The following is a 23,561-nucleotide window of genomic DNA, read 5'->3' on the forward strand; positions in this document are numbered from 1 at the left end:
CCGCGTGGGGGAGACCTCGCGGTTGAGCTTCCGGCTTCATCCTCGTCGTAAAAGCTAGCCGTCATCGGTCCTTCGTCAGCTATAATCACGTTGTGCAAGATAATACAAGTGTACATGATATCGGCAATATTTTTCACGTACCACAGCCAAGACGGGGCCTTCACAATGTTGAATCGGGTCTTGCGGGTTGCTGAGCGTCTTCACGAAAGTCGACCACCTTGGGTAGATACCATCGGCGAGATAGTAACCCATGTGGTATGCATTTTCGTTGACGGTAAAGTCGATTGCCGGTGCTACACCATTCAAAACATCATTGAAGAGTGGTGAAGAATAGAGCAAGTTCAAGTCGTTGTTGGATCCGGCAATACCAAGATATGCATGCCAAATCCATAGGCGGTAGTCGCGACCGCTTCAAGGATAAGTGTTGGGGCGCCGCCTTTGTGGCCGCTTAAGTGTTTTGCCCCCTCCAAGCAGTCGGGCAATTCTTCAACCTCCAATGCATGCAGTCAATGCTGCCAAGCATACCAGGAAAACCATGGACTATTTCATGAAGACGAAGCAACCGCTGGCAATCATCGGTGCTGGGTGCCTGAAGGAATTCCTCACCGAAAGCTGAACGAACGCCATCGCAAAAAATTTTAAGGCAAAGGATTCCAGTTGACTCACCGACATGCAAATACTCGTCAAAGAGGTCAGCTGTTTGTCCAGTAGCAAGTTGTCGGATGACACACGTACACTTTTGCAACGCTGAGAGACTTTGCTGACCGGTTGCGTCTGTACTTGTTTGAAAGTATTCAACACGGGCGGATAATGTGTTGATAATACGCATAAACAAGCGTTTTGACATGCGAAAACGGCGCCGAAAGTAATCTTCCGGAAACCGCGACTGGTCAGAAAAATAGTCGGCAACGAGCCTTTCGTTGACTCCCTCCCGGTCACGATGGATGTAGCGGCGAGTTGATCTAGTTGGTCGATGAGGAGGGGCGGGGGGTATTCGCGGTGACATAGGCACACGGTATTGTTCATAGTATTCTTGTTCTTCGCGCTCCGCTTCCGCAATGAGATTGATGAAATCCATTTTAGAGGGTTTGAGTGAGAGAGGAAGTTGTAGATAAGTTGTATGAAAAAATATGAATAAGAGATGAATGAGAGATGATTTGATGTGAAAAATGGATGATAAATGTGTGTATTTATAGATGATTTTTGGAATAAAAAAATATATAAAAAATATAAAAAAATCCAGAAAAATGAAAAAAAAAACGGCCATATTTTTGGTAATCTGAAAATAATTTTGTTTTTAATTTTTGATATTATTTTTGATTTTTTTTTAAAAAATTGATTTTCCAACGGAAATACCGTTGTCCAATCAGAACGTGCCACGTCAGCTGCTCGCTGGCACGGACGTGCTCGATGTATCAAGCAGTGCCGCGCCAGCAGCGGACAGCGGGTGTCGTGCCGCTGGCACGGACGGACGGACGCCGTCCTTCAACCGATGCGGATGCTCTTCAATGCATCGTTCCTTTTAGTTAATTCACATGGTGATTTATACTTAAAAACCAAAAATTTTAAAATCAACGAATTTTTTACGACATAAAGTTAGACTGAGACATGTGATAGTGATTAAAATAATTAAAGAAACAGATATGATTGATATGATTAAGAGGGTAGACACTTATTTTCTGTAAAAAGTGATTAACATGTAATTGACCTTAAATTGCGTAAACTATATTCAATATATATCATTATTGAGCATCCGATGGCGGACTTCTCGCCGGACGCCGGACCAGCGTCCCGGATGTCCGCCATTAGGTCGGGAGAGGTATCCGCGGCCTTCCTGCGACGTCCGGATGTGAGGTATCCGCAGCCTTCCTGCTACGTCCGTCGGGACGTCAACCATTGCGGTGCCACGACCGACGTTCCAATTTTTTATTTTTTAAAAAAAACTATATATATACTGCTCGTTGAAATTCATTTCATTCGCACCACTTGTTTTAACGAGTTTCTCCCTCTACTTTCATTTATTTTGAAGATAAATGGAGACGGGGACCGCGTTTGTCGAAGCTTTGAGTTGTAATTTTTTTTAACTATATAGTATTTTAAAAAAAAATAATTATGTATGTTTTTTAATATTTAAATAAAACCGTTGCATTTTCCTCGTATTCGTGTCGAAATTTTAATTCCGTAAATTGCATATTTGTGAATTTTTATTATTGTGGATGTCCTTGGGGATGTCCGCTATTATGCAGTATTAAGGCCATCCGCAATGGCGCCTAGCGCACCGCCTAGCCGAGCGCCGGCGCTAGGCGGTCCATTGCAACCGCCTAGCCAATTTCGGAATAAAAAACCGCCTAGCGCTAGGCAATTTCGGGGCGCTGGGCGATACGCTGGGCAATCCGCTCGGCGATATTGCAGCGTCCGGATCGCCTAGGGCATCGCCTAGCCGATTTTTATTTATTTTTATTTTCAAAACACTATATATACGCTCTTTGCACGTCATTTTCATTCGCACCACTTGTTTTAACGAGTACTCTCTCTATCTTAATTTCTGTACAAGATCAACACCGAGAAATGAGTAACGCCGGTGGTAGTAGTGGTGGTAGTGGTGGGGATGCTGAGGAGTACGACGTATAATGAACGAAGTGCTAGAGGCCTATACGAACCGTAAGATTGATCGATGGATGCAGAGGGCCTTGCAGCCGGCGGTACCTCGACCTCGCCCAGTGGTCCACCGCCGAGAAGTGATTGATCGTGATCACGTAGCTGCACATCAGCGCCTATACGAAGACTACTTCGCACAGGAGCCGCGGTTCAACGCCAACCATTTCAGGCGCCGTTTTAGGATGAGCAGGGCCCTGTTTATGCGTATTCTTAACGCTTTGGAGCATCGATATCTGTATTTCCGATTCAGGCACGATGCGGCTGGCAGACCCGGCCACACACCTATTCAAAAGTGCACTGCGGCAATCCGACAGTTGGCCAACAGAGGCGCGGCAGACATGTGGGACGAGTACCTCCACATCGGTGAGACGACTACCCTTGAATGTATGAAGTATTTTTGTCTAGGCGTGATTGAAATATTCAGTGATCAGTACCTTCGAAGCCCTACCTCCGAAGACTGCCAGGATCTTTTGCGGATGCACGGGGAACAGCATGGGTTCCCGGGGATGTTAGGCAACATAGATTGTATGCATTTGGAGCGGAAGAACTGTCCCGCTTCCTGGAAGGGGTTCTATACGACCGGCTACAAGGGAAAGAATCTCACGATGATCCTCGGGGCCGTAGCTGATTACCGGCTGCGGATTTAGCATGCGTATTTTGGGATAGCCGGTTCGAACAACAACCTCAACGTCCTCAACTCGTCGCCACTTTTCAACGAGCAGTGCCAGGGTGTTGGTCCGGCCATCAGTTTTGTCGCCAACGACAATCGGCATGATATGGGCTACTACTTGGCGGATGGGATATACCCTAGGTGGCCCGTCTTTGTGAAGACGATCCGATGCGCATCAGATGAGAGGGAGACCTACTTTGCGACACGGCAGGAGTCGGCGCGCAAGGACGTGGAACGCGCATTTGGTGTGCTCCAGCCTCGATGGGCGGCAGTTAAGGGTCCAACGCGCTTGTGGCATGTCGACTGCATTGCTGATATAATGTGCGCCTGTATTATCATGCACAACATGATTGTCAAAGATGAAGATGTACAACTGACTAGTTGGACCAACGACGATAATGAAGTCGGTCCAAGCCACGGCGTGGCCGCCCCCAACGTACGGAGTGGGGTACCTCACGATGAAGCTGACCGCCTTCAAGCACATGCCGACATGCGCCAAACGGAGGCTCATATTCGACTCCAAAAGGATTTAATTGAAGAGTTATGGGCGTTGAGGACTGCACGACGTTAGTTTTTTTTTATTATGTAATTTTTTTTAATTAATGTACTTTTTTAATTAATGTACTTATATAATTTTTTTAATTAATGTACTTTTTAAATTTTAAAAATATTATTGAATTTTCTCGTGTCTGTGTCGTAAATTTAATTCCGTATTTTGTGTGATTGTTAATTATTTATTTTATATAATTTTGAGTGATGTGACTAGGCTATGACTGAACTATTTGCTTGTTTTGATGATGTGGCAGGAGAATTTTTAGTGTTAATGATGTGGCGGGAGGAGTTTGTGGCTAGACTATGGCTGTGCTATTGATGGGCTATTCCTATTGTGGATGCCCTAAAAACGAGTACTTTTAATTCAACGTGTAATCAATCTATTGGATGTTTCATCACGCAAGCACGCCGACGTGGACGACGAACAGTTTCTCTCCTTTCCTTTCACTTTCAGAGACATACAACGGCCCGTTAAAATCCCTAAACTTGACAGCTTTTTCCTCCATCGTCGGTTTGTTGGCCGGCGGCTGAAAAAACTCACAATCTCGCTCTCCTCTCTCAAATTTTCTGCGGCAATCGCTTGTTTATGTAAAAATAAGTGAGAGATGGAGGCTCGTCATGCATCTCTCGGTCGAAGAACGGTATCGATGTGATTATTCATATTTGCAATCTGATTTTGTAATATTTTTCGATTAACCCGATCATCGTATGCTTACTTTTGTGATTTCTGCAGCTGGAAGACATTCGACAGAAGCGTGCAGCGGAGAGAATGAGCAAGACCTCATCCGGACCGGATCTCGCCAAAATCTCTACCGGTAATGTCTCTTTTTTCTACCTTTTTGGCACTCTTTTGTTAAATCTCCCTCTTTATTTTTTTGTTGCATTTAGACGCTACTGGTATCAAGAAATCGGAAAGTGCGACTCGACTTACGGAGGTACCAATTTTTTTGCTAGCTTTGGAAGGAAAAACGCATGAATTTTTGGTTTTTAGGTTGTTTTTGGGTGCGATCTGAAAATATCTCCTGTCGATTTCGATTATACAATGCAGAATGATATCAGTGGTTTATTATCTCAATTGAAAAACATGCAACAGAGGAATACAGAGCTGGAGGAAGCGAACAAGGAATTCACCTCATTGGTATCTTAATACGCAACCGTTATATCGTTAATAGATGATAAACTGTATGATTAGGTGTGTGTTTATGATTAATTTCTTTTTATTTTTACATTGATCAGCTTCAGAAGAAAGAAGTGGAGAATGAGATGATGCAGAAACGACTAAATGATCTGGTATGATGCCTTGGTTTGATGTACATTTATGGCTTGCTCGATATCTTTAAACTTTTTTGCAATATTTTTGAGAGAAAAAGATGGGCAAGTCAAGAAGCTTTGGCTGTGATCCCATGCTTTTAATTTTGTATTTGTCTGCGCTTCTTCTAAGATCTTTTAGTGTAAATTTATCTGATTACTTATGATAACAATATAGTAGATATGTTCTATTTATGACATCCCAAGTATAGATTTGATGGCCAATGGACGTCTGAGTGAACAACTGCTTCTTCTGCTTTCCATTTGCAGGAGCAGAACACAGTACCTTTACTGAGAAAAGCTCTCAAGGATGTTGCAATGGAAAAGGATGCTGCAGTTGTTGCACGGGTATTAAATTACACTACTAGTCTATTTGGTTACACCAGATTCTTGATGCTCTTTGCCACCCTTATAATAAACCCTTATACTGTTATAGGAGGATCTTTCTACTCAGCTTCGCACCCTGAAAAGGCGCATAAAAGAAGCTGAAGAAGAACAATATAGAGTAAGTCAGGGCAGTCTTAGTGAATGATTTAACAAAGTTTAGCTCACCTGCATCTCATCGTTTCATATGCTTATGCTTTTGATCCTATTGCGTTAGGCGGAAGAGGATGCTGCTTCACTAAGAGCCGAATTAAATGTGTTGCAACAGCAAACAATGCACAATCTATCAGGTGGCAACAATGCAACTGGATATTCAATTGATCAGATGCAAGCGATGGAAAGAGAATTGTCTAGTTTGAGGTCTAAGCTTGAGGTCAGATTTTGATGTGACTTCTTTTGCATGTCTGATGAGATTATATTGAGCTGAATATCATATTCCATCTGTTTTTGGAAATTTAAGCAAGAAGCAGTACTTAGACAACAAGAGCATCAAGTCTTAGTAGAGGAGCAAGCCCGTGCATCTGCTCTCATTGTTCAGAAGCAAGAGTTGGAAGAAAAGCTTGCCTCTGCCTCTAAAAGGATTTCAGGTATCACCATGGGCCACTTCATTCGTACTCGTCCTTTGTCGAAATATGGTCAACCAGGAATTATTATGTTTGCAATGCTTTTCTTGTTGGTCCTAGCTCCTCACAATAGGAATTAGTTAGTCATAATAGGAAACCTAGATGAATGAACTGTTTACCTGAGGTGGAAGGCTTTGGGAATCTCTTTGTTATTCTGTTGGTGGATGTAGAACTATTTGTTCACTGTTTGAGACATTCCTGTGTTTTAGTATCTGACAACTTTTTCACGTTCTCCATCTGGACCCTATGGTAACTTATATATATTACTCTGGCCAGTTAGTGAAATCATACTGTTGTATAATATAAACTCTTCATAGAGGTCAACAGATTTTTTTTAGCAATGCAATTTTGCCATTTGACTATTATTCTTGACATCTTTCTTCTTTCTATTTGCCATCAATTTTCTTTTTAATTTTCCTGTCCTAATGCAGAAAATGGAACAGAACAGGAGCACCAAAGGACATTCACACTGGTATGAATTTTTTGATTGACCCTGGTTAGTTCTGGAAAAAACGTGGTTCCAACGAACTGTATGACAAATTAGATGTGATGTTGCGTAGAAGATGAATTTTATTATCAATGCAGTTAGTTTAAATAGGTTGATTGATTTTGGTTTTGTTTCTTCAGATTACCACCCATTTATAGTTTGATGGAGTTGCAGTTTCTGCTTATCTGAACATATGCTACACATGATTGCAGGAAGACAAGGGGAGACTTGAGAAGCAACTGCATGATATGGCAGTAGCTGTTGAGAAACTGGAATCTAGCAGGCAAAAACTTCTACTGGAGGTAAATGATTTTTGTCGGCCCATTTAGCATCAAGAATACAACTTATTATGCATCAGTTTTTGTCTACAGATTGACTCCCAATCTTCGGAAATAGAAAGATTATTTGAAGAAAATTCCAGTCTCTCATCTGATTATCAAGAATCACTGGAACGTGTAGCAACCTGGGAGAATCAGGTTTCCCCTAATTTACCGCTCATGTTTTACCTATATGGCTATATCCTTGACTCCTTGTACTTCATTCACTGGTTAGCCGGATGACTGACTCCATTCTAGTTTATCCTACTATTCTGTGAAGAAGACCCCTGTCTCTTTATTAAAGGATCTGGGGCTACTTTTACTGCAATGTGTTATACACATTCCTTCTTGAAAGGCATTCTCAATTTACTGTCCAAAATCTCACTTTCCTTGGTATTTCTATAGGTCAAAGCTCATATACAACAAAATGAGGAACTTCGAAAAACAGTGGACAAGTTGCGGATGGAGCAAGCCAGTTTACCAGGTCTGAATGATAAAGCTTTCCAATCACTTTCTGGCTCCAGCAGAGGTGATAATGCGATTGAATCTCAATATGGGGCTGAATATATTTCCCTTAAGGTTTGTCAGTGAAGCAATTCTTTTGGTATTTCTCTTCTCTTGTTGATAAGATCTCGGTTTTCGTGAAGAGAGGGTGCCATTCACACTTAACTGCACTATGACTGGGCAAAGTTTTCATTGTTGGAGCTTGAGTATCTGTAACTAATTATCAGTGCTCTCGTTATACCGCCCTTAACTTCCTTGGAATACGTCTGCTTTTGGGGTAACTCGGTATTTTAACTCGCTATAGGGACAACTAGGTAAAGAGCAAAGCAGAGCAGAGGCTCTATCTGCAGACGTATTGCAGCTCTCGACACGCCTCCAGCAAGCGACAGAAGCGTACAATGGTCTCTTGCGCCTGTACGTATTATCCTCTACCACTTCTAAGTCTATCTCCTGTTGCATGTGTTTGCACTTTCGCTTCTCTTTCTAAACGTATTTTGTGTGGCTATGTATTTTCAGCTACAAACCTGTGTTGCGGAATATTGAGAATGGTCTTGTGAAGATGAAGCAAGATGGATCGGTTACTGTACAGTAACATCCCACTAGTGTTTGTGTTTTTGTATGAATAGAAAACTCCATTTGTTGATCGATAGCAATTCTTTTGATAAATGTGGATAACAAAATGAGCAGAAAATTTCTGTCATTTATGATTATATATTTCCCTTTTTTATTTTACTGTATATTCAGTCGTATGTATTTCAGTCATATATATAAATGACTTTGTATTTTCCGTTCTACAAAGCGCGCAAACTTACAGTATTCAAAATCATGCAAGATTTTTACTTTTTGGGCCAGAACTAATATAAAAAAGGGAAGCTAAATATTCGAATCGAATTCATATGACATATGTGATTGAAATTGATTTTTAGTTTGAGATATGGTTGCTTATAAAATTTGAAACTAGACACATGATAGGATCATAGGAAAACCCTCATAGTTTTCACCATACAATTGACATAGTTTTTTTGGTTGCTATTTTAGCCAAATTCATATGACAAATATGTGATTGAAATTGTTTTTCTTATTTGCATTTACGTAACCGAAGCTTTAATATGTTCATTTATTGGCTACGCTCATTCCATAGAGTAACCCACCACATGTATTTATTAACTGCAATTATTTTTATGTAAGTTAGTACTACATTTTGTTTAATCAAGTGACATGTTGCAACATAGTAATAAATAGTAGTAGTATAAGGAATTATATGCTACATGTAAAATAATCAAATCAAACTCAACGTAAAAACCATAATGAAACTCTGCATTAAAAAAATTCCAACTTCTCCTCAGTATAAATAGGTTAATTATGCTTTTGGAAAATGAGACAAAATGAAGTTCCTATTCCTCCTCTCTTTTCTCCTATTTGCGGCGGTGAGCAGCGGCGCCGCCCGGATAAATAATGAAACTCTAGCCTCCCATCCAAAGCACAAGAGTATACCTTCTGACCCCCACCCTAAACCACATCCTCTCAAGTCCTCTCCTCCACCCCATCATGATGGCCACCACAACCCTTCTCCTGCGCATCATCACTGATGGAGTACGTACTAAACAAGCCCAACAGCAGTAAAGCCCATCAGCCTAAGGCCCAAGAAAGAGTTCAGTTCGGCACAACCAAAGAGTATCAGTCCGGCATGACTAAAGAGTTCAGTTCGGCACAACCAAAGAGTTCGGCCCCAGCCTACAGCTCGGTAAAAGCCAACCAATCAAACTCTGCTCTCAGGTCGGCATCAAGCTCTACTCTCAGATCGGCAAAAGCTGCTCGGCAACAATTCAGCAGTTCGGTCTCAGTATTCGACCGAACTAGGAGATAGTGGACCCATGCAGGATCTCCACGACCTCCACTACACCCACGATCTATTTAGTGGTGTCAAGCAGTCATTAACTCATGCAGGATAGTGGACCCATGCAAGATCGCCACGATCTCCACGACATCCACTACCTAGTAAATGGCTGCATGCCACGATCTTGGTTCAATGTATAAATAAGAACCTAGATCAGATAGATAGGGTTGGCTTCGAAAGACTCTCTCGCTTTCTAGAGAAAAAATACAAAATAGCAAGTATGTATTGTAAGCTGTAAGAAAACAGATCAAGCAATACAACTCTGCCCTCATTTCTTCCCGTGGACGTAGATTTACCTCAGTAAATCGAACCACGTAAAATCTCTGTGTCGTGATCTGCATCTTCCTGCATTCACTAACATCAGAAATTCGCGGAAACATCACTGGCGCCGTCTGTGGGAAACAGAGAACCAAATTTGTGATAAAGCGAATTTTTGACCCTTTTTCCACCCAAAAAAAAATGCATACCAGATCACATAACACCCATAATACCGTTCGTGATAACCGTGAGGAAGCTAGTCCAGCTCGCAGGTCTGAAAAACGGCCTCGGGAGACATCTACCTCCGGTTCTCACGAAGAAGGAACAAGCCACTCCAAGAGAGATCGCACCGAGTCTTCCCAGCAGCCCGATTTAAATGAAGCTGTCAAGCTGTTCTTGGCCGAGAAGCAGGAGGAGTTCTTAACCTTCCTGCAGAAGAGCCAACAGCCGGAGAAGACAACGGCGGATTCTCCCTCCTCATCCAGACATGAAAGTCACTACCGCAGTAGTGACGTGTCTTCCAGGAGAAAGAATCCTCAACCCCGACATGTTCCTGTTCCTCCTCGGTACCGGAACCACAGGAGAACTCCATCTCCTCCGTACCGAAGAGATGTCGGATTCGCCATGTACGGAGCATTAAAGACTCCGTTCTCGGACGATATCACCCGAACTCCTTTGCCGCGGAACTACCGGACACCGTCAATGACTTATGACGGGCTAGTGGATCCTCATGACTTCTTGGGACGCTATCAGTATAATATGGCGAACCAGGGTCTCAATGAGGTCCATATGTGCAAGCTGTTCCCTGAGCTGCTCATCGGGAACGCCAGAAGGTGGTTCGACAGCCTTCCTCAAGGCAGCATTAGATCCTACCGAGATCTAATGGATGCTTTCCACAGGAGGTTCTTTCAGAAAGCGGAAGCCCGAAGTACTTCGGCTCAGCTGCTTTCTATACGTCAAGGTCGCGACGAAAGGATCAGTGACTTCATGACGAGATTCCACAAGGAATGCCTACAAGTAGATGATCTCAACGATCTACTTGTCATTTCGGCATTCCAAAATGGAATCCTGCCCGGAGCTCTCTACAGAAAGCTCGTGGAATGCAGTCCGCAAACAGCTCAAGAGATGTGGGACATTGCGGACCAGTTCTCCCGTGCCGATGAGGCAGACCGTCGAAAACGGTCTTTAGACAGCTCATCTAGAGGAGACGAAAAGAAGCCCGATCATAGCGATCAGAGGTTTCCTCGCCGAACTCCTTTTGAAAGAATTCAAAGGGCACCGGTACAAGGCAGATTGGGACCACGTCTCAATCCTGAGAAGCCGCCCGCTCAGTTCGTACCATTGAACAAGTCAAGAGCGGAAATTTTCGAACTACATTCCGATATGTTCGAAAAGCCAAGGCGGACGACGAAATCGGCCGCGCGCCGACCTCAGGATCAATATTGCTCCTTACATCAAGACTACGGTCACGATACCGAGGAGTGCCGACATTTGGCTGCAGGTATTGATGCCCTTGTGAAAGCAGGGACGTTAAAAAAATACCAAAGCAAGCAGCCGAAAAAGAACAAAAGGCAGGGAGGTGCGAACTGCGCTCCTCAGGATCCGAAAAGGCAACAGGATCCCGAAGACGACAACGAGCCGCAATATGATGGAGTAATCCTAACTATTGACGCTCTCCCTGCCGGGAAGACTAAACCGTCTCTGAAGTCATAGAGCAGAAAAAGGCTTTTGACGAGCTCAAAAATTATTTAGCCGAGCTTCCAATTCTCTCTGCTCCAACAGATGCCGAAGTGATTTTCTTATACTTAGCGGCTTCCGATCAAACCATTAGCACGGTGCTTGTACGAGAAGAAGGCCTAAAGCAGTTTCCCATCTACTTTACAAGCCGAGCATTAAGAGGTCCAGAAACAAGGTATCAACCTCTGGAAAAAATTGCTCTGGCGTTAGTAAATGCAGCAAGGAGACTTTGGCCATACTTCTATGCTCACAAGGTATGCGTCTTAACCGATCTGCCTCTTCGGCAAGTTTTGACCAAGCCAGAAGCATCAGGCAGAATCGCCAAATGGGCCATAGAGCTGGGAGAACACTCAATCGAGTACCTACCTCGGAAAGCCATCAAGGGACAAGCCTTGGCAGATTTTCTTGCAGAGGCCAAGTTCGATCAAGCAATCCCTGTCATTGCCGAACAGAAAAATTCTGCCAATGCCGAACTAGCACAGCCCTTGGAATCCGAAGTAGAGCCGCCAGACTGCTGGAGCGGATTCGTAGATGGAGCTTCAAACAAGATGGGAAGTGGAGCTGGTATTTTACTCGTCGCTCCCGACGGACACGAGGTAACCTACTCACTTCGGTTCCTATTCCCCACTACTAATAATGAAGCCGAGTACGAAGCCCTCCTGGCCGGACTCCAGTTAGCGCAAAGTCTGCTCGTCAAATCTCTCAAAGTCCATTGTGATTCACAAGTCATAGTAAATCACATGTTGGGTACAAGTGAAGCTCGTGACGAGAGAATGAAGAAGTATTTGGACAAAGCGCAAAGCATCAGCCGAAGTTTCTCCTATTTTCGGATAATCCGCATTCCCAGAGCGGAAAATAGCCGAGCAGATACCTTAAGTAAGTTGGCCTCAGATCCGAGCTCAAAGGCGGAAGAATTAATGCATCGAAGCATTGATGAAGCCGAGGTACATTCAGTATCCAGCTCGCCGAACTGGATGACGCCGATCTTGCAGTATCTGGATCAAGGACAATTGCCCGAGGATAAGAGAGAAGCTCGGAAGATCACGTGCCGAGCACTTCGGTACGAACTTCATGAAGGAGTCCTCTTTAGAAAGTCTTACCTCCAGCCGTTATTGCGGTGCGTAGGACCAGAAGAGACGGACTACATCCTCAGAGAAGTTCATGAAGGATCGTGCGGTAGCCACATCGGAGCCAGAGCTTTAGCTAAAAAAGTTCTGAGATGGGGATATTATTGGCCAACCATGGTACAAGAAGCAGTGCAGCTCGTCAAGACATGCCCGAAGTGCCAAATCCATGCAAATATCCCAAGGATATCGCAGACCGATCTATCCACTATGCAAAGCCCTTGGCCTTTTATGCAATGGGGCATAGACATAGTGGGACCACTTCCTCAAGCTCCTCGGCAAATGAAATTCCTTATCGTTGCCGTGGACTACTTCACGAAGTGGGTGGAAGCTGAACCATTAGCTGCGATAACGAGCTCAAAGGCATTGGACTTCGTCTGGAAGAACATAGTGTGCCGATTTGGCATACCCCACATCCTCATCTCGGATAACGGGACTCAGTTCACCGACAAGACGTTCAAGAATTGGTGCCAAGAGCTGAATATTCAACAGCGGTTCACTTCGGTCTCTCATCCACAAGCAAACGGACAAACGGAGGTAACAAATCGTATCCTGGTGAAAGGGTTAAAAGCTCGGTTAGAACAAGCCAAAGGACAATGGGTAGAAAATCTCCCTCAAGTCCTATGGTCCTACCGAACTACACCCACAACCTCCAACGGTGAAACTCCGTACAGTCTGGTTTACGGCACTGAAGCCGTGATTCCGGTGGAGATCGGCATACCCAGTCCCCGAACTCTAAACTTCTCAGCAGAAATGAATGACGACGGACTGAGAGCCGAGCTAGATCTTGCCGAAGAAAGAAGAGAATTGGCATGCATAAAAGCAGCCAAGTATAAGGAGCAAGTAGCCCGGTATTACAACCAAAGGGTGAAGAAGCTGCAATTTCAAGTGGGAGATCTCGTCTTGAGAAACAACGAAGTAAGCCGAGCAGAAAAGCTGGGCAAGCTCGAACCCACATGGGAAGGTCCGTATCGGGTGTCAGAAGTCCTCGGCAAAGGGTCTTACAAATTGGCTCACATGTCAGGAGAACAGGTACCCCGAACATGGCACATTTCCAACCTCAAGAAGTTCCATTTGTAAGAGACAGTCCGGTCAGTCAGTCTTGAGTCCTGTTCGGTCAATGTGCTTTATTTGGTTTGCTTGGTCTTTTTTTGTCTCTGTGCGTTTTGTCCGTGTGTTTTGTCTGTCTCTGTGCGTGTCGTCTCTTACAAATGTTACTGAGGTATCTTGTTCTTCGAAGGCTGATCCCCTTCTTAGAACATATACAAGCCAACGATTGTGAGTCAAAGCTTCTACAGAAGATACAAGGCCACAATTCAGCTTAAACAAGCAGTTCGTCTGAAACGAGCTGCAATAAGCCAACGATTGTGAAGTCAAAGCTTCTAAAGAAGATACAAGGCCACAATTCAGCTTAAACAAGCAGTTCGTCTGAAACGAACTGCAATAAGCCAACGATTGTGAAGTCCAAGCTTCTAAAGAGGATACAAGACCACAATTCAGCTTAAGAATCAAGCACTTCGTCTGAAACGAACTGCAACGAAAGTCCGATTCTCGCGATAAAACTTGCCTGAATTAGGACAAGGGAAAGTCCGATCCACGCGATAAAACTCGCCGAATTAGGACAAGGGAAAGTCCGATCCCCAAATTAGGACAACGGAAAGTCCGATCCGAGCGATAAAATTCGCCAAATTAGGACACAAGCTTAGTCCGGTCAAAGATGTTTATTTCATCAGACCAAAGACGAGTCCGGTCAAAGATGTTTATTTCATCAAACCAAAGACGAGTCCGGTCAAAGATGTTTATTTCATCAAACCAAAGACGAGTCCGGTCAAAGATGTTTATTTCATCAGATCAAAGACGAGTCCGGTCAAAGATGTTTATTTCATCAGACCAAAGACGAGTCCGGTCAAAGAAGAGTTCACTTCATAAGACCGAGGACAAACATCAACTTACCCTGTACCTTTATCCAGAATGCCGAAGTGATTCACTTCGCTTTCCGGGGGGGGTAGTGATGGAGTACGTACTAAACAAGCCCAACAGCAGTAAAGCCCATCAGCCTAAGGCCCAAGAAAGAGTTCAGTTCGGCACAACCAAAGAGTATCAGTCCGGCATGACTAAAGAGTTCAGTTCGGCACAACCAAAGAGTTCGGCCCCAGCCTACAGCTCGGTAAAAGCCAACCAATCAAACTCTGCTCTCAGGTCGGCATCAAGCTCTACTCTCAGATCGGCAAAAGCTGCTCGGCAACAATTCAGCAGTTCGGTCTCAGTATTCGACCGAACTAGGAGATAGTGGACCCATGCAGGATCTCCACGACCTCCACTACACCCACGATCTATTTAGTGGTGTCAAGCAGTCATTAACTCATGCAGGATAGTGGACCCATGCAAGATCGCCACGATCTCCACGACATCCACTACCTAGTAAATGGCTGCATGCCACGATCTTGGTTCAATGTATAAATAAGAACCTAGATCAGATAGATAGGGTTGGCTTCGAAAGACTCTCTCGCTTTCTAGAGAAAAAATACAAAATAGCAAGTATGTATTGTAAGCTGTAAGAAAACAGATCAAGCAATACAACTCTGCCCTCATTTCTTCCCGTGGACGTAGATTTACCTCAGTAAATCGAACCACGTAAAATCTCTGTGTCGTGATCTGCATCTTCCTGCATTCACTAACATCAGAAATTCGCGGATTCATCAATCACGGCCACCACAAGCCTTCTCCTGCGCCACATCACGGCCACCACAAGCCTTCTCCGCACCATGGCCATGACAAGCCTTCTCCTCTACTACACCACGGCCACCACAAGCCTTCTCCCCATCACGGCCACCACAAGCCTTCTCCTGCGCAGCATCACGGTCACGACAAGCCTGCTCCTCCGCCTCATCATGGCCACCACAGGCCTTCTCCTTCACATCATCACGGCCACCACAAGCCATCTCCTCCGTCTCATCACGGCCATTAAAGGAATTCACCGCCCTGATACTGACGTCCTTCTTCATCAATACGAGTTAACAGCAGCGCGATCAATTGAGAGAGGAGCAAATAAATCTAAATTTTATCCAACAGTTATAGTTATACTATGTAATAGTATGTTGTTACAATGAATATACCTTGCTTAAAATGTTTTTCTAGTATACTCTTAAATAAAATGGTGCTAATAGCGGCTTTTTTTCCTATACTGAAAATCAATAAATACTTACGTTTTTTAATTAATGTGTTAATGTGACAAATAAATAAATAAGATACAAATTAAAGTAAATAAGTGGGGAGAATATTTTTTGGAAAAAAAGTGAAGCATGAGAGAAAATAATACTCATAAGAAAGATTAAAGCTGTTAATTTTTACAGTAAATACAAATGACTATATTATATTGACACATGTCAAAATAAAACTGCAATTCTATTAACAACTGATGGAGTAGTATCATTGATTGAGCTAATACCAAAATCACCCAATAACACTATAGGCTAAATTCCACGAATGTACGTAGGTAGGGCTGGCAATTTTCGACACGATAATCCGATACGAATCCGCACGAAATTATTGGTTGGGGTCAAGTCTTATTGGATCCGTGCTTATCGGGTTGACCCATTAAGAACCCGATAATTTCGGGTTGGTTTCGGGTCGGATGCGGGTCGGATACGGGTAACCCATTAAGAAATAATATTATTATTTTTATTATTATTTTAAAAATATATATTACTTTAATGTTTTAATTTCTTATAAATTAGGTTTAAATAGTATAAAACGAATTTTAATTATGTAAATTAGGTTAAAAATTAAGGTTTAATCGTGTAATATTAGATTTTAATCGTGTAATATCATATTCGGGTCGTTATCGTGTCGTGTCAACCCATATTATATCGTGTCGATAACGGGTTCGTGTCGGGTGCGGGTCGTGTTCGGATTTGAAGGTAGCAGGTCGGGTTCGTGTTCGGATTTACAGTTTCCTTAACAGGTCGGGTTCAGGTTAGGCCTTATTGAGTTGGGTCATTATCAGGTTGACCCGATAACGACCCAATCCGCACGACTTGCCAGCCCTAAATGTACGTCATGGGAGATGATATCCGCTATTTGTACCCGGAAAAAAAAACTTTTCCCGTGATGGGAAAGACGCGAGAGGAATTCGCGTGTATGCCTCAATATAGACGCGAGATGAGGTCGCGTGTTAGTTGAAATACGCATCAGGAGCTCGCGTGTTTGCCTTGGTTACGTTCCAGTCCAGAATGCAGAAGCCGATTTACTGTGCTTGTTTGTTCGATTCAATTTCAATTGATTTTGAAGGATTTACAGAGCAGCAGAGATGTTCGGGAGAGTGCCGAAGAAAAGCGATAATACCAAATACTATGAGGCATTGGGAGTGCCGAAGAATGCTTCACAGGACGATCTGAAGAAGGCGTATCGCAAATCCGCGATCAAGAATCATCCCGATAAAGGCGGAGATCCGGAGAAGGCAAACACGCGAGCTCCTGATTGAGGCATACACGCATGAGCGTGTTTCAACTAAACACGCCATCTGTATTGAGGCATACACGCATGAGCGTGTTGCGTGTTTTAAGTAAACACGCGAATTCCTCTCGCGTCTTTCCCATCACTGGAAAAGTTTTTTTTCCGGGTACAAATGGCGGATATCATCTCCATGACGTACATCCGTGGAATTTAGCCTAACACTATAAGCTACAAGTACTTAAATATTTAGAGATTGAAAGTCGAAGTCGAACTCGAACTCGAAGTCGAACTCGAAGTCAATTTGTTTATTAAAGTGTCGTTTTACTTTGGAGTAACATTTTGAATAATTAATCGAAACGGAATTAATTTAAGTCCAAACACAGCCCTAAGTTCGAATTGAATATCCGCTTGACTCAATTTGGTCATTAGAGAGAGACAGAGAGAGGCCTCCTCCCCAACCTCAAGGTTCAAGAAGGGGAAATTGAAAAGGGGAGGAATCCACTCCAAAAATCTCATTCCAACACAAGCGCACCGTCTGCGACGATGATTTCTTTGGTCTAATCATCACATTAATCCATTTTCTCGCATAGGCATAGGCGTAGGCATAGGCATAGGCATAGGCATAGGCATAGGATATAGTCGCCTCCCCCTCATCTCCCATTTTTAGCCTTTTCTTCTCCTCAAACATCCAAATCCTCATTTCACCCCTCCCTATATCGAGACCCCCCTCATTTAATCGCTTCTCGCCATGAAGAGCTGACGAATTTGTCGACCCACTTTTGCTTATTGGGATTCTAGGGTTTGTTATTGGGGCCGATCCTTTTATCCCTCTCTAGGGTTTGTTATGGCGTCGAATGGGCAGGGAATAGAGCCTGCCTTGTTGGATGACATAATCAATCGGTTGCTCGAGTTCCGCAATGCGCGGACTGTGCGTCAGGTGCAGCTCTCGGAGAATGAGATCCGCTCTCTCTGTACGACGTCGCGGGAGATCTTCCTCTCTCAGCCTGTTCTTCTCGAGCTAGAAGCTCCGATAAAGATATGCGGTATGAACCTTTTATGAATTGAATTGTTCGTGATTTTTATGAAATAATTGATGATGAATGAATGAATCTAGGGTCAAAGCTTGGGCCTTTTTCTAAACGGGGATATGGTCCATGAGTTATGATTTTTATTTTTGTAAACTTTTTTTTTTTTTGCTATGTACGTTTAATGCGCGGTCGAATTGCATGTGATTCGATACCTCTGTTTCGTGCGAGTTAAAGCGCTTTGCTTGTCTGATTTTTAGATGTAAAAACAGTATGTATAATTGCTTAGCTGGATTCCTTGCAATCACTTACATAAAGAGGAATTTGGTTTGTAAGAAGTGCATTTCCATCTTATTTTTCAAACTTATATGAGCACTAATATTTCTTGGCATAAGACAAATCAGTAGTAGATAGCTGCTTTGAAAAAAATTTCAGTGCTCCTGTTATTTTCAAGTTAGCCTCCATCATACTTTGGAGAAATATCACTTAGCTCATAAGATGGAGCTATTGTTTTTCTATGTGAAAAATAAAGTTATTTTGTTGCCTGGTTTTCTACCCCTTATTATTAAAATTGATTAAAAGTTAGTCTTTGTGTGTGTAATTCTGTGTATATGTGATAATATCTTGTTTTTTTTTGGATTACAGGTGACATTCATGGGCAATATGGGGATCTTCTAAGGCTATTTGAATATGGGGGATTTCCGCCAGAGGCCAATTATCTGTTTTTAGGGGATTATGTGGACCGTGGCAAACAGAGTTTAGAAACTATATGCCTTCTTCTTGCCTACAAAATCAAATATCCTGAGAATTTCTTTCTCTTAAGAGGAAATCATGAATGCGCTTCCATCAATAGGATATATGGATTCTATGATGAATGTAAACGTCGATTCAATGTTAGACTCTGGAAAGTTTTTACTGATTGTTTCAACTGCATTCCTGTGGCAGCTGTTATAGATGATAAAATACTCTGTATGCATGGTGGGCTTTCTCCTGACCTGACAGACTTGGATCAAATAAGAAATTTACCTCGTCCATCTGATGTCCCGGATTCTGGTCTGCTTTGTGATTTACTTTGGTCGGATCCCAGTAGAGAAATGAAAGGTTGGGGAATGAATGATAGGGGAGTCTCATACACATTTGGTGCAGATAAGGTGGCTGAATTTTTGATGCAGCGCGATATGGACCTTGTTTGTCGTGCTCACCAGGCATTACTTCTTCCATTTCTTGTTGATTATTTCCCTTAATACTCTTTAATGTTATGTCTGCCATCTAACTGGAGGCTTTTTTGAGCAGGTTGTTGAAGATGGATATGAATTTTTCGCTGATAGACAGCTAGTAACAATATTTTCTGCTCCCAACTATTGTGGTGAATTCGATAATGCTGGAGCCATGATGAGTGTGGATGAGAGTTTGATGTGCTCTTTTCAGATTCTGAAACCATCTGATAGAAAGCGGTTCTTATAGAAGCTAGTATGATAACACCTGTCTCATTTCTCCTTAACTGCCCAGGTTTGTGGTGATTTTGTTTGCTATTGTCTCTTTTGCTTCTGTATGGAAATTGTGTTCTGTTGACAAGATTGGAGTCTCCCCATCGATGAGTAGTTGCTTCTAAAGAAATCATAAGATATCAGTCTAAAATCTGTTCTGAACCTTGCATAATATGGCAATGGCAGCCTCATCTTTATTCTTTTATTTCCTTCTTTTTTATCGTGTCTTTTGTACTGCAGCATTGACCGGATAGACTGACCGTGCATGGTAATTAGGTGATCTTGTTCGTCACTGTCCCGAGGTTCTCCAGAAAGGCTTATTTCGTAAGCTATGTATTTTTAATTTTCATCCACTTTTTCCTTTAATTTTCTCTATACTTCTTTATGATTCGACTGTGTAAATACACATCTATATATCGCAATTACAATTGTAGTTTGTTGCTCATTTTCATCCAATTTCTCATATTTTTAGTCAAATTTTCTGCAACAAATTTGTTGTAAGATTTGGGCGAATTTTCTTTATAATCTGTATTCAACAGTACTAGGAAATTAGCTGCTATAGTTTTTTTTAATTATTACACTTTTTGTTACAGTAACATTCTACAGTTTAAATGATTTAATTTGCGAAAATAAAATAAAAAATAGAACGCGAGTTTATCAAATATGGATACATACCTTCTTAACACATGCCACTTGAGATATCTTTTTTATTTATTTAGAAGCCACTTTGAGAATATAGTTAGTTATGCTTAAATGAGTAGTAAGTAGCAAATCTCACGCAAATCCCCGTTATATATGAGTATAATTGCCGGACAAACCAACCCAATTCATTTACATTGATTTCATTTATTTATACAGTAAATAGTAGCTACTGATTGTAGTAATGTAATTAATACTCCTACACCAAATCCAAAGGAGATTGTAGTTATGTGTATAATATAAACCAAATCCAAATGCTGTCTCATTTATACAACGTGACGGCCTTCAATTAACCCTCTCTCTCTCAATAAGAATTCCATTGCTCATAATTCGGAATCAACCCCACCTCCAAAATTCCATTCTCCCATAACCATAATCCCTCGCTCTCAACCACAATTTATGCTCTCAAATCCAACTGCCGTCCTACCTTAATCATGGCTTTCGATTGCAACACCAATCACCGAAAACCGCTTCTCTTCTCCGATTTATTCAAAAACCATTACCCAAACGAGAAACACCACATGATAACCCCCTCCGCCTCCAGCCCTAGCTCCAATTCCACTCAATTCCTGTCTTCCTGGGACTCCTCCTCCTCCGGCTTCAGCACGCCGCTCCGCTCCGACTTCGCCTCATCCGACGGCGACGACTCCGATTTCATCGCCGAATTGACTCGCCAGATGGCGGAGCGTATGCTCGACGACGAAGAAGATCCCGCCGAATCCGTTGTTCAGGTAGTTCTAGTTACCGAGCTCCTGTTTTTATGCTCTCCGCGGTTAATTTGACATTACAATTGTTGTAGACGAAGGCGAATGACTACAAAAACTGCGGCGCCGAAACCGAGTTGAACGAACCGACTCAGCCTAATATTCAGGTAAACTCGCATTTTCGCTTTCGGATTATTTAATTTTTTTTCTTTCTAAAATTACCGATTACTAATTAACAGTGTGTGTTTAGGTGTATGAGTTGAAGAATCAGGCGCCGGTGAGGAAGGAGCGTCGTCGGGGAAGACGAGTGAGGCGGAGCGAGTCGGCTCAGCCGAAACAATTGCAGAAAACAGAGCAGCAATACAGAGGAAGCTTAGAATGGGGCGGAGTTGGGATAAATGGATATTCCGGGTCGGGTATGCAGGCGGTTTTTCTTGGCGGATCCGGGCCGCGACTCGGGTATACTGGGACCGGAGTTTTCCTCCCCCGTGATCTGACTGAATTAAAAAACAAACCAGGTATATTTCTAATTTTCTAATTATGACGACTCCTGCAAAAGATCAAAATTGGCTTCCATTTTTGAAGATATATCTAAAATTATTCAAAAAGAGAGAAATCTGAATGTTCGAAGTAAATGAACTAGCATTAATTTTGGACTAGTAACATCTGAATGAATCTCTAAAAATGATGCGTGAAGTGTACTAAGTATATAACTGTAAAACCGTTTTGGAATCTTGAACTGTTGAGGAGTGAAGATTCCAAGATTGTTTGTTGTCAACCGTTGATTTCGCATCTTTTTCTATCTTTTATTCGAATTATATTTATGTTTATAAAGGAATGTGATTGGAATATGCATCATCCAATAACCTTGATTTGGAATCTTTCACGTGGTGGCTCCCTCTTCATTGAGTAAAGCCGACAGCAATTAATTAGGGCCACACACTCTCATTTCTCTTTATATTTTGAAGTTCCTCGATAGAGACTTGTTGATATTTATTTAATTTTTTCATGAATAGGACAGAGATAGATATCTAGATCCTTATCTCTTTTACATTTATTCAACAAATAACAACGATACACAATGATATCAAGATTGCATGAATATTGTTTTTAGTGGCAAATAGTAACTACAAATATGAATATTATTATAATTATTTTTAGGTTGCTCTATGGTGTTGATGCCAACACGGGTGCTTCAAGTGCTGGAAAAACACTTTAGCAGCAGAATTCAACAAGATTCCAATGGCCCACCCTTGGGTGGTGGGCCCCTCACAGGTACCTTGTTATCTCGCTTTCATATAAATGGATTCTTGTTTCTTACTCTTTTTTCTAGACTGGTTGCAAGAACAATGAATCTTGAGTTGACTTTTCAACAACAGTTGAAATAAATATTGTGTGATTGATATAATTGAACTTTGGGTATCGGACTTCTTTAAGGGACCAAAATGTGAGGATACCTATTTCTGTCAAGTTATGAAGAAATGTCTTTTACATGTATGTGTTGCTGATATTTCATATACTAGGAGTAGTAGTTCTTAAACTTTCTTTTAGTATTATTTGTTCTTAAGCTTAAAAAAATAATTTAGTTAAACAAACTTTCACTGTCATCGTCATTAGTAGTATATAAATATAAATGTCAATAGTTGGGACTTGTCAAATTACATCGTTCGTTTCACGTCTTCATATATATAATTTCTATATTTATCTTATCATAATACCACCATGACATATTTGACAAATTCAACACATAATTGACGTCATAAAAAGATACTAGCTATATCTGATTTTATTGATGAAGATGAATCTACGGAGTCAAATGGGCTTGAGTTGGGATCATCTCCGGAGCTGGAGATCCGACCTCCGGATATCAGCGAGGTGCAACTGCCGCAAGAATGGACGTACTAGCTATCAAACCTCGTCCCACGCCCGGTTAATAATGCAGGGTTCGTCCAAACTGACCACTCTGCTAAGAGCCAACATGAAGAAAAATAAATAGAAATTCATATGAACAGGTTGGGAAAATCATATAAATGAGGTTCAGAATAATAATATGGCACTCATTTTCTGTCTGTAAATTTAGTATGAAAATGAGGGCCAGCCTTCCTATTGGATATGAATTAAACAGTTGCAAGTTGCATATTGATTGTAAATATGTAGGGTATGTGTCGCTTATTCATGTTACAAAGTTAGCTGTATATGTATATAACCTTGCTTTGAATTTGTGGATATAAAATTATCAGTTGGTATTGTTGTGATTTCTTGAATAGAGAAATTAGTATTTAGTTTACTACCAATTTACAAGATTTGTGTGTGAGAAAATCTGTGCAGTATTTGAGAAGCTTGAATGGGGCAAGTGGATCAGATTGATTGTTTTCAGATGACATTTGCTATTTGAAATTTTTAAAAAAATAGTATAAGAAACTCAATCCAATAAAAATAGGAAATTATATATGTTTAAAATCATGTAATCAATAACTAATGCTGCTACTAGTCCACTAAAATAGTCTTAATAGTTGAGTAAAATTGTTAAAATAAAAGATACAAGAGAGAAAAAAAATGGTTAAAATATTGTTATTGAAAAATGAAATTCATCTTCATTCGAAAAAAAACTTCACAAATAAATAGAGATAGATCAAAAAAACAAGAATATTTTATATGGACAGAGGTGGTAG

General features: G+C 41.8%; 3 protein-coding genes across 4 annotated transcripts; all 3 read left to right on the forward strand.

The window, feature by feature from the left end:
• The first annotated feature begins 4,303 nt into the window (after positions 1-4,303).
• LOC121742267 (E3 ubiquitin-protein ligase bre1-like) lies at positions 4,304-8,235 on the forward strand. Its single transcript, XM_042135359.1, has 15 exons — positions 4,304-4,521; positions 4,614-4,695; positions 4,769-4,815; positions 4,929-5,018; positions 5,117-5,170; positions 5,459-5,536; positions 5,625-5,693; positions 5,790-5,945; positions 6,033-6,159; positions 6,627-6,667; positions 6,895-6,984; positions 7,054-7,158; positions 7,405-7,578; positions 7,808-7,917; positions 8,020-8,235. Exons 1-15 carry the CDS (start codon positions 4,486-4,488, stop codon positions 8,093-8,095), a joined length of 1,335 nt encoding a protein of 444 aa, XP_041991293.1. The 5' UTR covers positions 4,304-4,485; the 3' UTR covers positions 8,096-8,235.
• A 9,133-nt stretch (positions 8,236-17,368) lies between these two features.
• Positions 17,369-19,937, forward strand: LOC121741484 (serine/threonine-protein phosphatase PP1 isozyme 2-like). 2 transcript variants are annotated; one of them, XM_042134250.1, is made up of 4 exons: positions 17,369-18,017; positions 18,645-19,204; positions 19,293-19,508; positions 19,727-19,937. In XM_042134250.1, exons 1-3 carry the CDS (start codon positions 17,819-17,821, stop codon positions 19,461-19,463), a joined length of 930 nt encoding a protein of 309 aa, XP_041990184.1. In that variant the 5' UTR covers positions 17,369-17,818; the 3' UTR covers positions 19,464-19,508; positions 19,727-19,937. The 2 variants fall into 2 exon arrangements, with proteins under 2 accessions (XP_041990184.1, XP_041990185.1); XM_042134251.1 differs by having other exon boundaries at positions 19,763-19,937.
• Positions 19,938-20,074: 137 nt separating this feature from the next.
• LOC121741485 lies at positions 20,075-23,144 on the forward strand. Its single transcript, XM_042134252.1, has 5 exons — positions 20,075-20,916; positions 20,985-21,056; positions 21,140-21,407; positions 22,051-22,164; positions 22,688-23,144. The coding sequence occupies exons 1-5, from the start codon at positions 20,620-20,622 to the stop codon at positions 22,792-22,794; spliced, it is 858 nt and encodes a 285-aa protein (XP_041990186.1). The 5' UTR covers positions 20,075-20,619; the 3' UTR covers positions 22,795-23,144.
• The last annotated feature ends 417 nt before the right edge of the window (positions 23,145-23,561 follow it).

The sequence above is a fragment of the Salvia splendens genome, chromosome 7 (genome assembly GCF_004379255.2).
Source record: "Salvia splendens isolate huo1 chromosome 7, SspV2, whole genome shotgun sequence".
Lineage (NCBI taxonomy): Eukaryota > Viridiplantae > Streptophyta > Magnoliopsida > Lamiales > Lamiaceae > Salvia > Salvia splendens.

Excerpts from the sequence above, each read along its gene's own strand:
- LOC121742267 (XM_042135359.1), top strand. The coding sequence starts at position 4,486 with ATGGAGGCTCGTCATGCATCTCTCGGTCGAAGAACG. Across the intron at positions 4,522-4,613 it reads CATCTCTCGGTCGAAGAACG|CTGGAAGACATTCGACAGAA; the intron begins GTATCGATGTGA and ends TGATTTCTGCAG. Across the intron at positions 5,171-5,458 it reads AGAAACGACTAAATGATCTG|GAGCAGAACACAGTACCTTT; the intron begins GTATGATGCCTT and ends TTCCATTTGCAG.
- LOC121741484 (XM_042134250.1), top strand. The coding sequence starts at position 17,819 with ATGGCGTCGAATGGGCAGGGAATAGAGCCTGCCTTGTTGGATGACATA. Across the intron at positions 18,018-18,644 it reads AGCTCCGATAAAGATATGCG|GTGACATTCATGGGCAATAT; the intron begins GTATGAACCTTT and ends TTTGGATTACAG. Across the intron at positions 19,205-19,292 it reads TTGTTTGTCGTGCTCACCAG|GTTGTTGAAGATGGATATGA; the intron begins GCATTACTTCTT and ends TTTTTTGAGCAG.
- LOC121741485 (XM_042134252.1), top strand. The coding sequence starts at position 20,620 with ATGGCTTTCGATTGCAACACCAATCACCGAAAACCGCTTCTCTTCTCC. Across the intron at positions 21,057-21,139 it reads CGACTCAGCCTAATATTCAG|GTGTATGAGTTGAAGAATCA; the intron begins GTAAACTCGCAT and ends GTGTGTGTTTAG. Across the intron at positions 21,408-22,050 it reads TGAATTAAAAAACAAACCAG|GTTGCTCTATGGTGTTGATG; the intron begins GTATATTTCTAA and ends AATTATTTTTAG.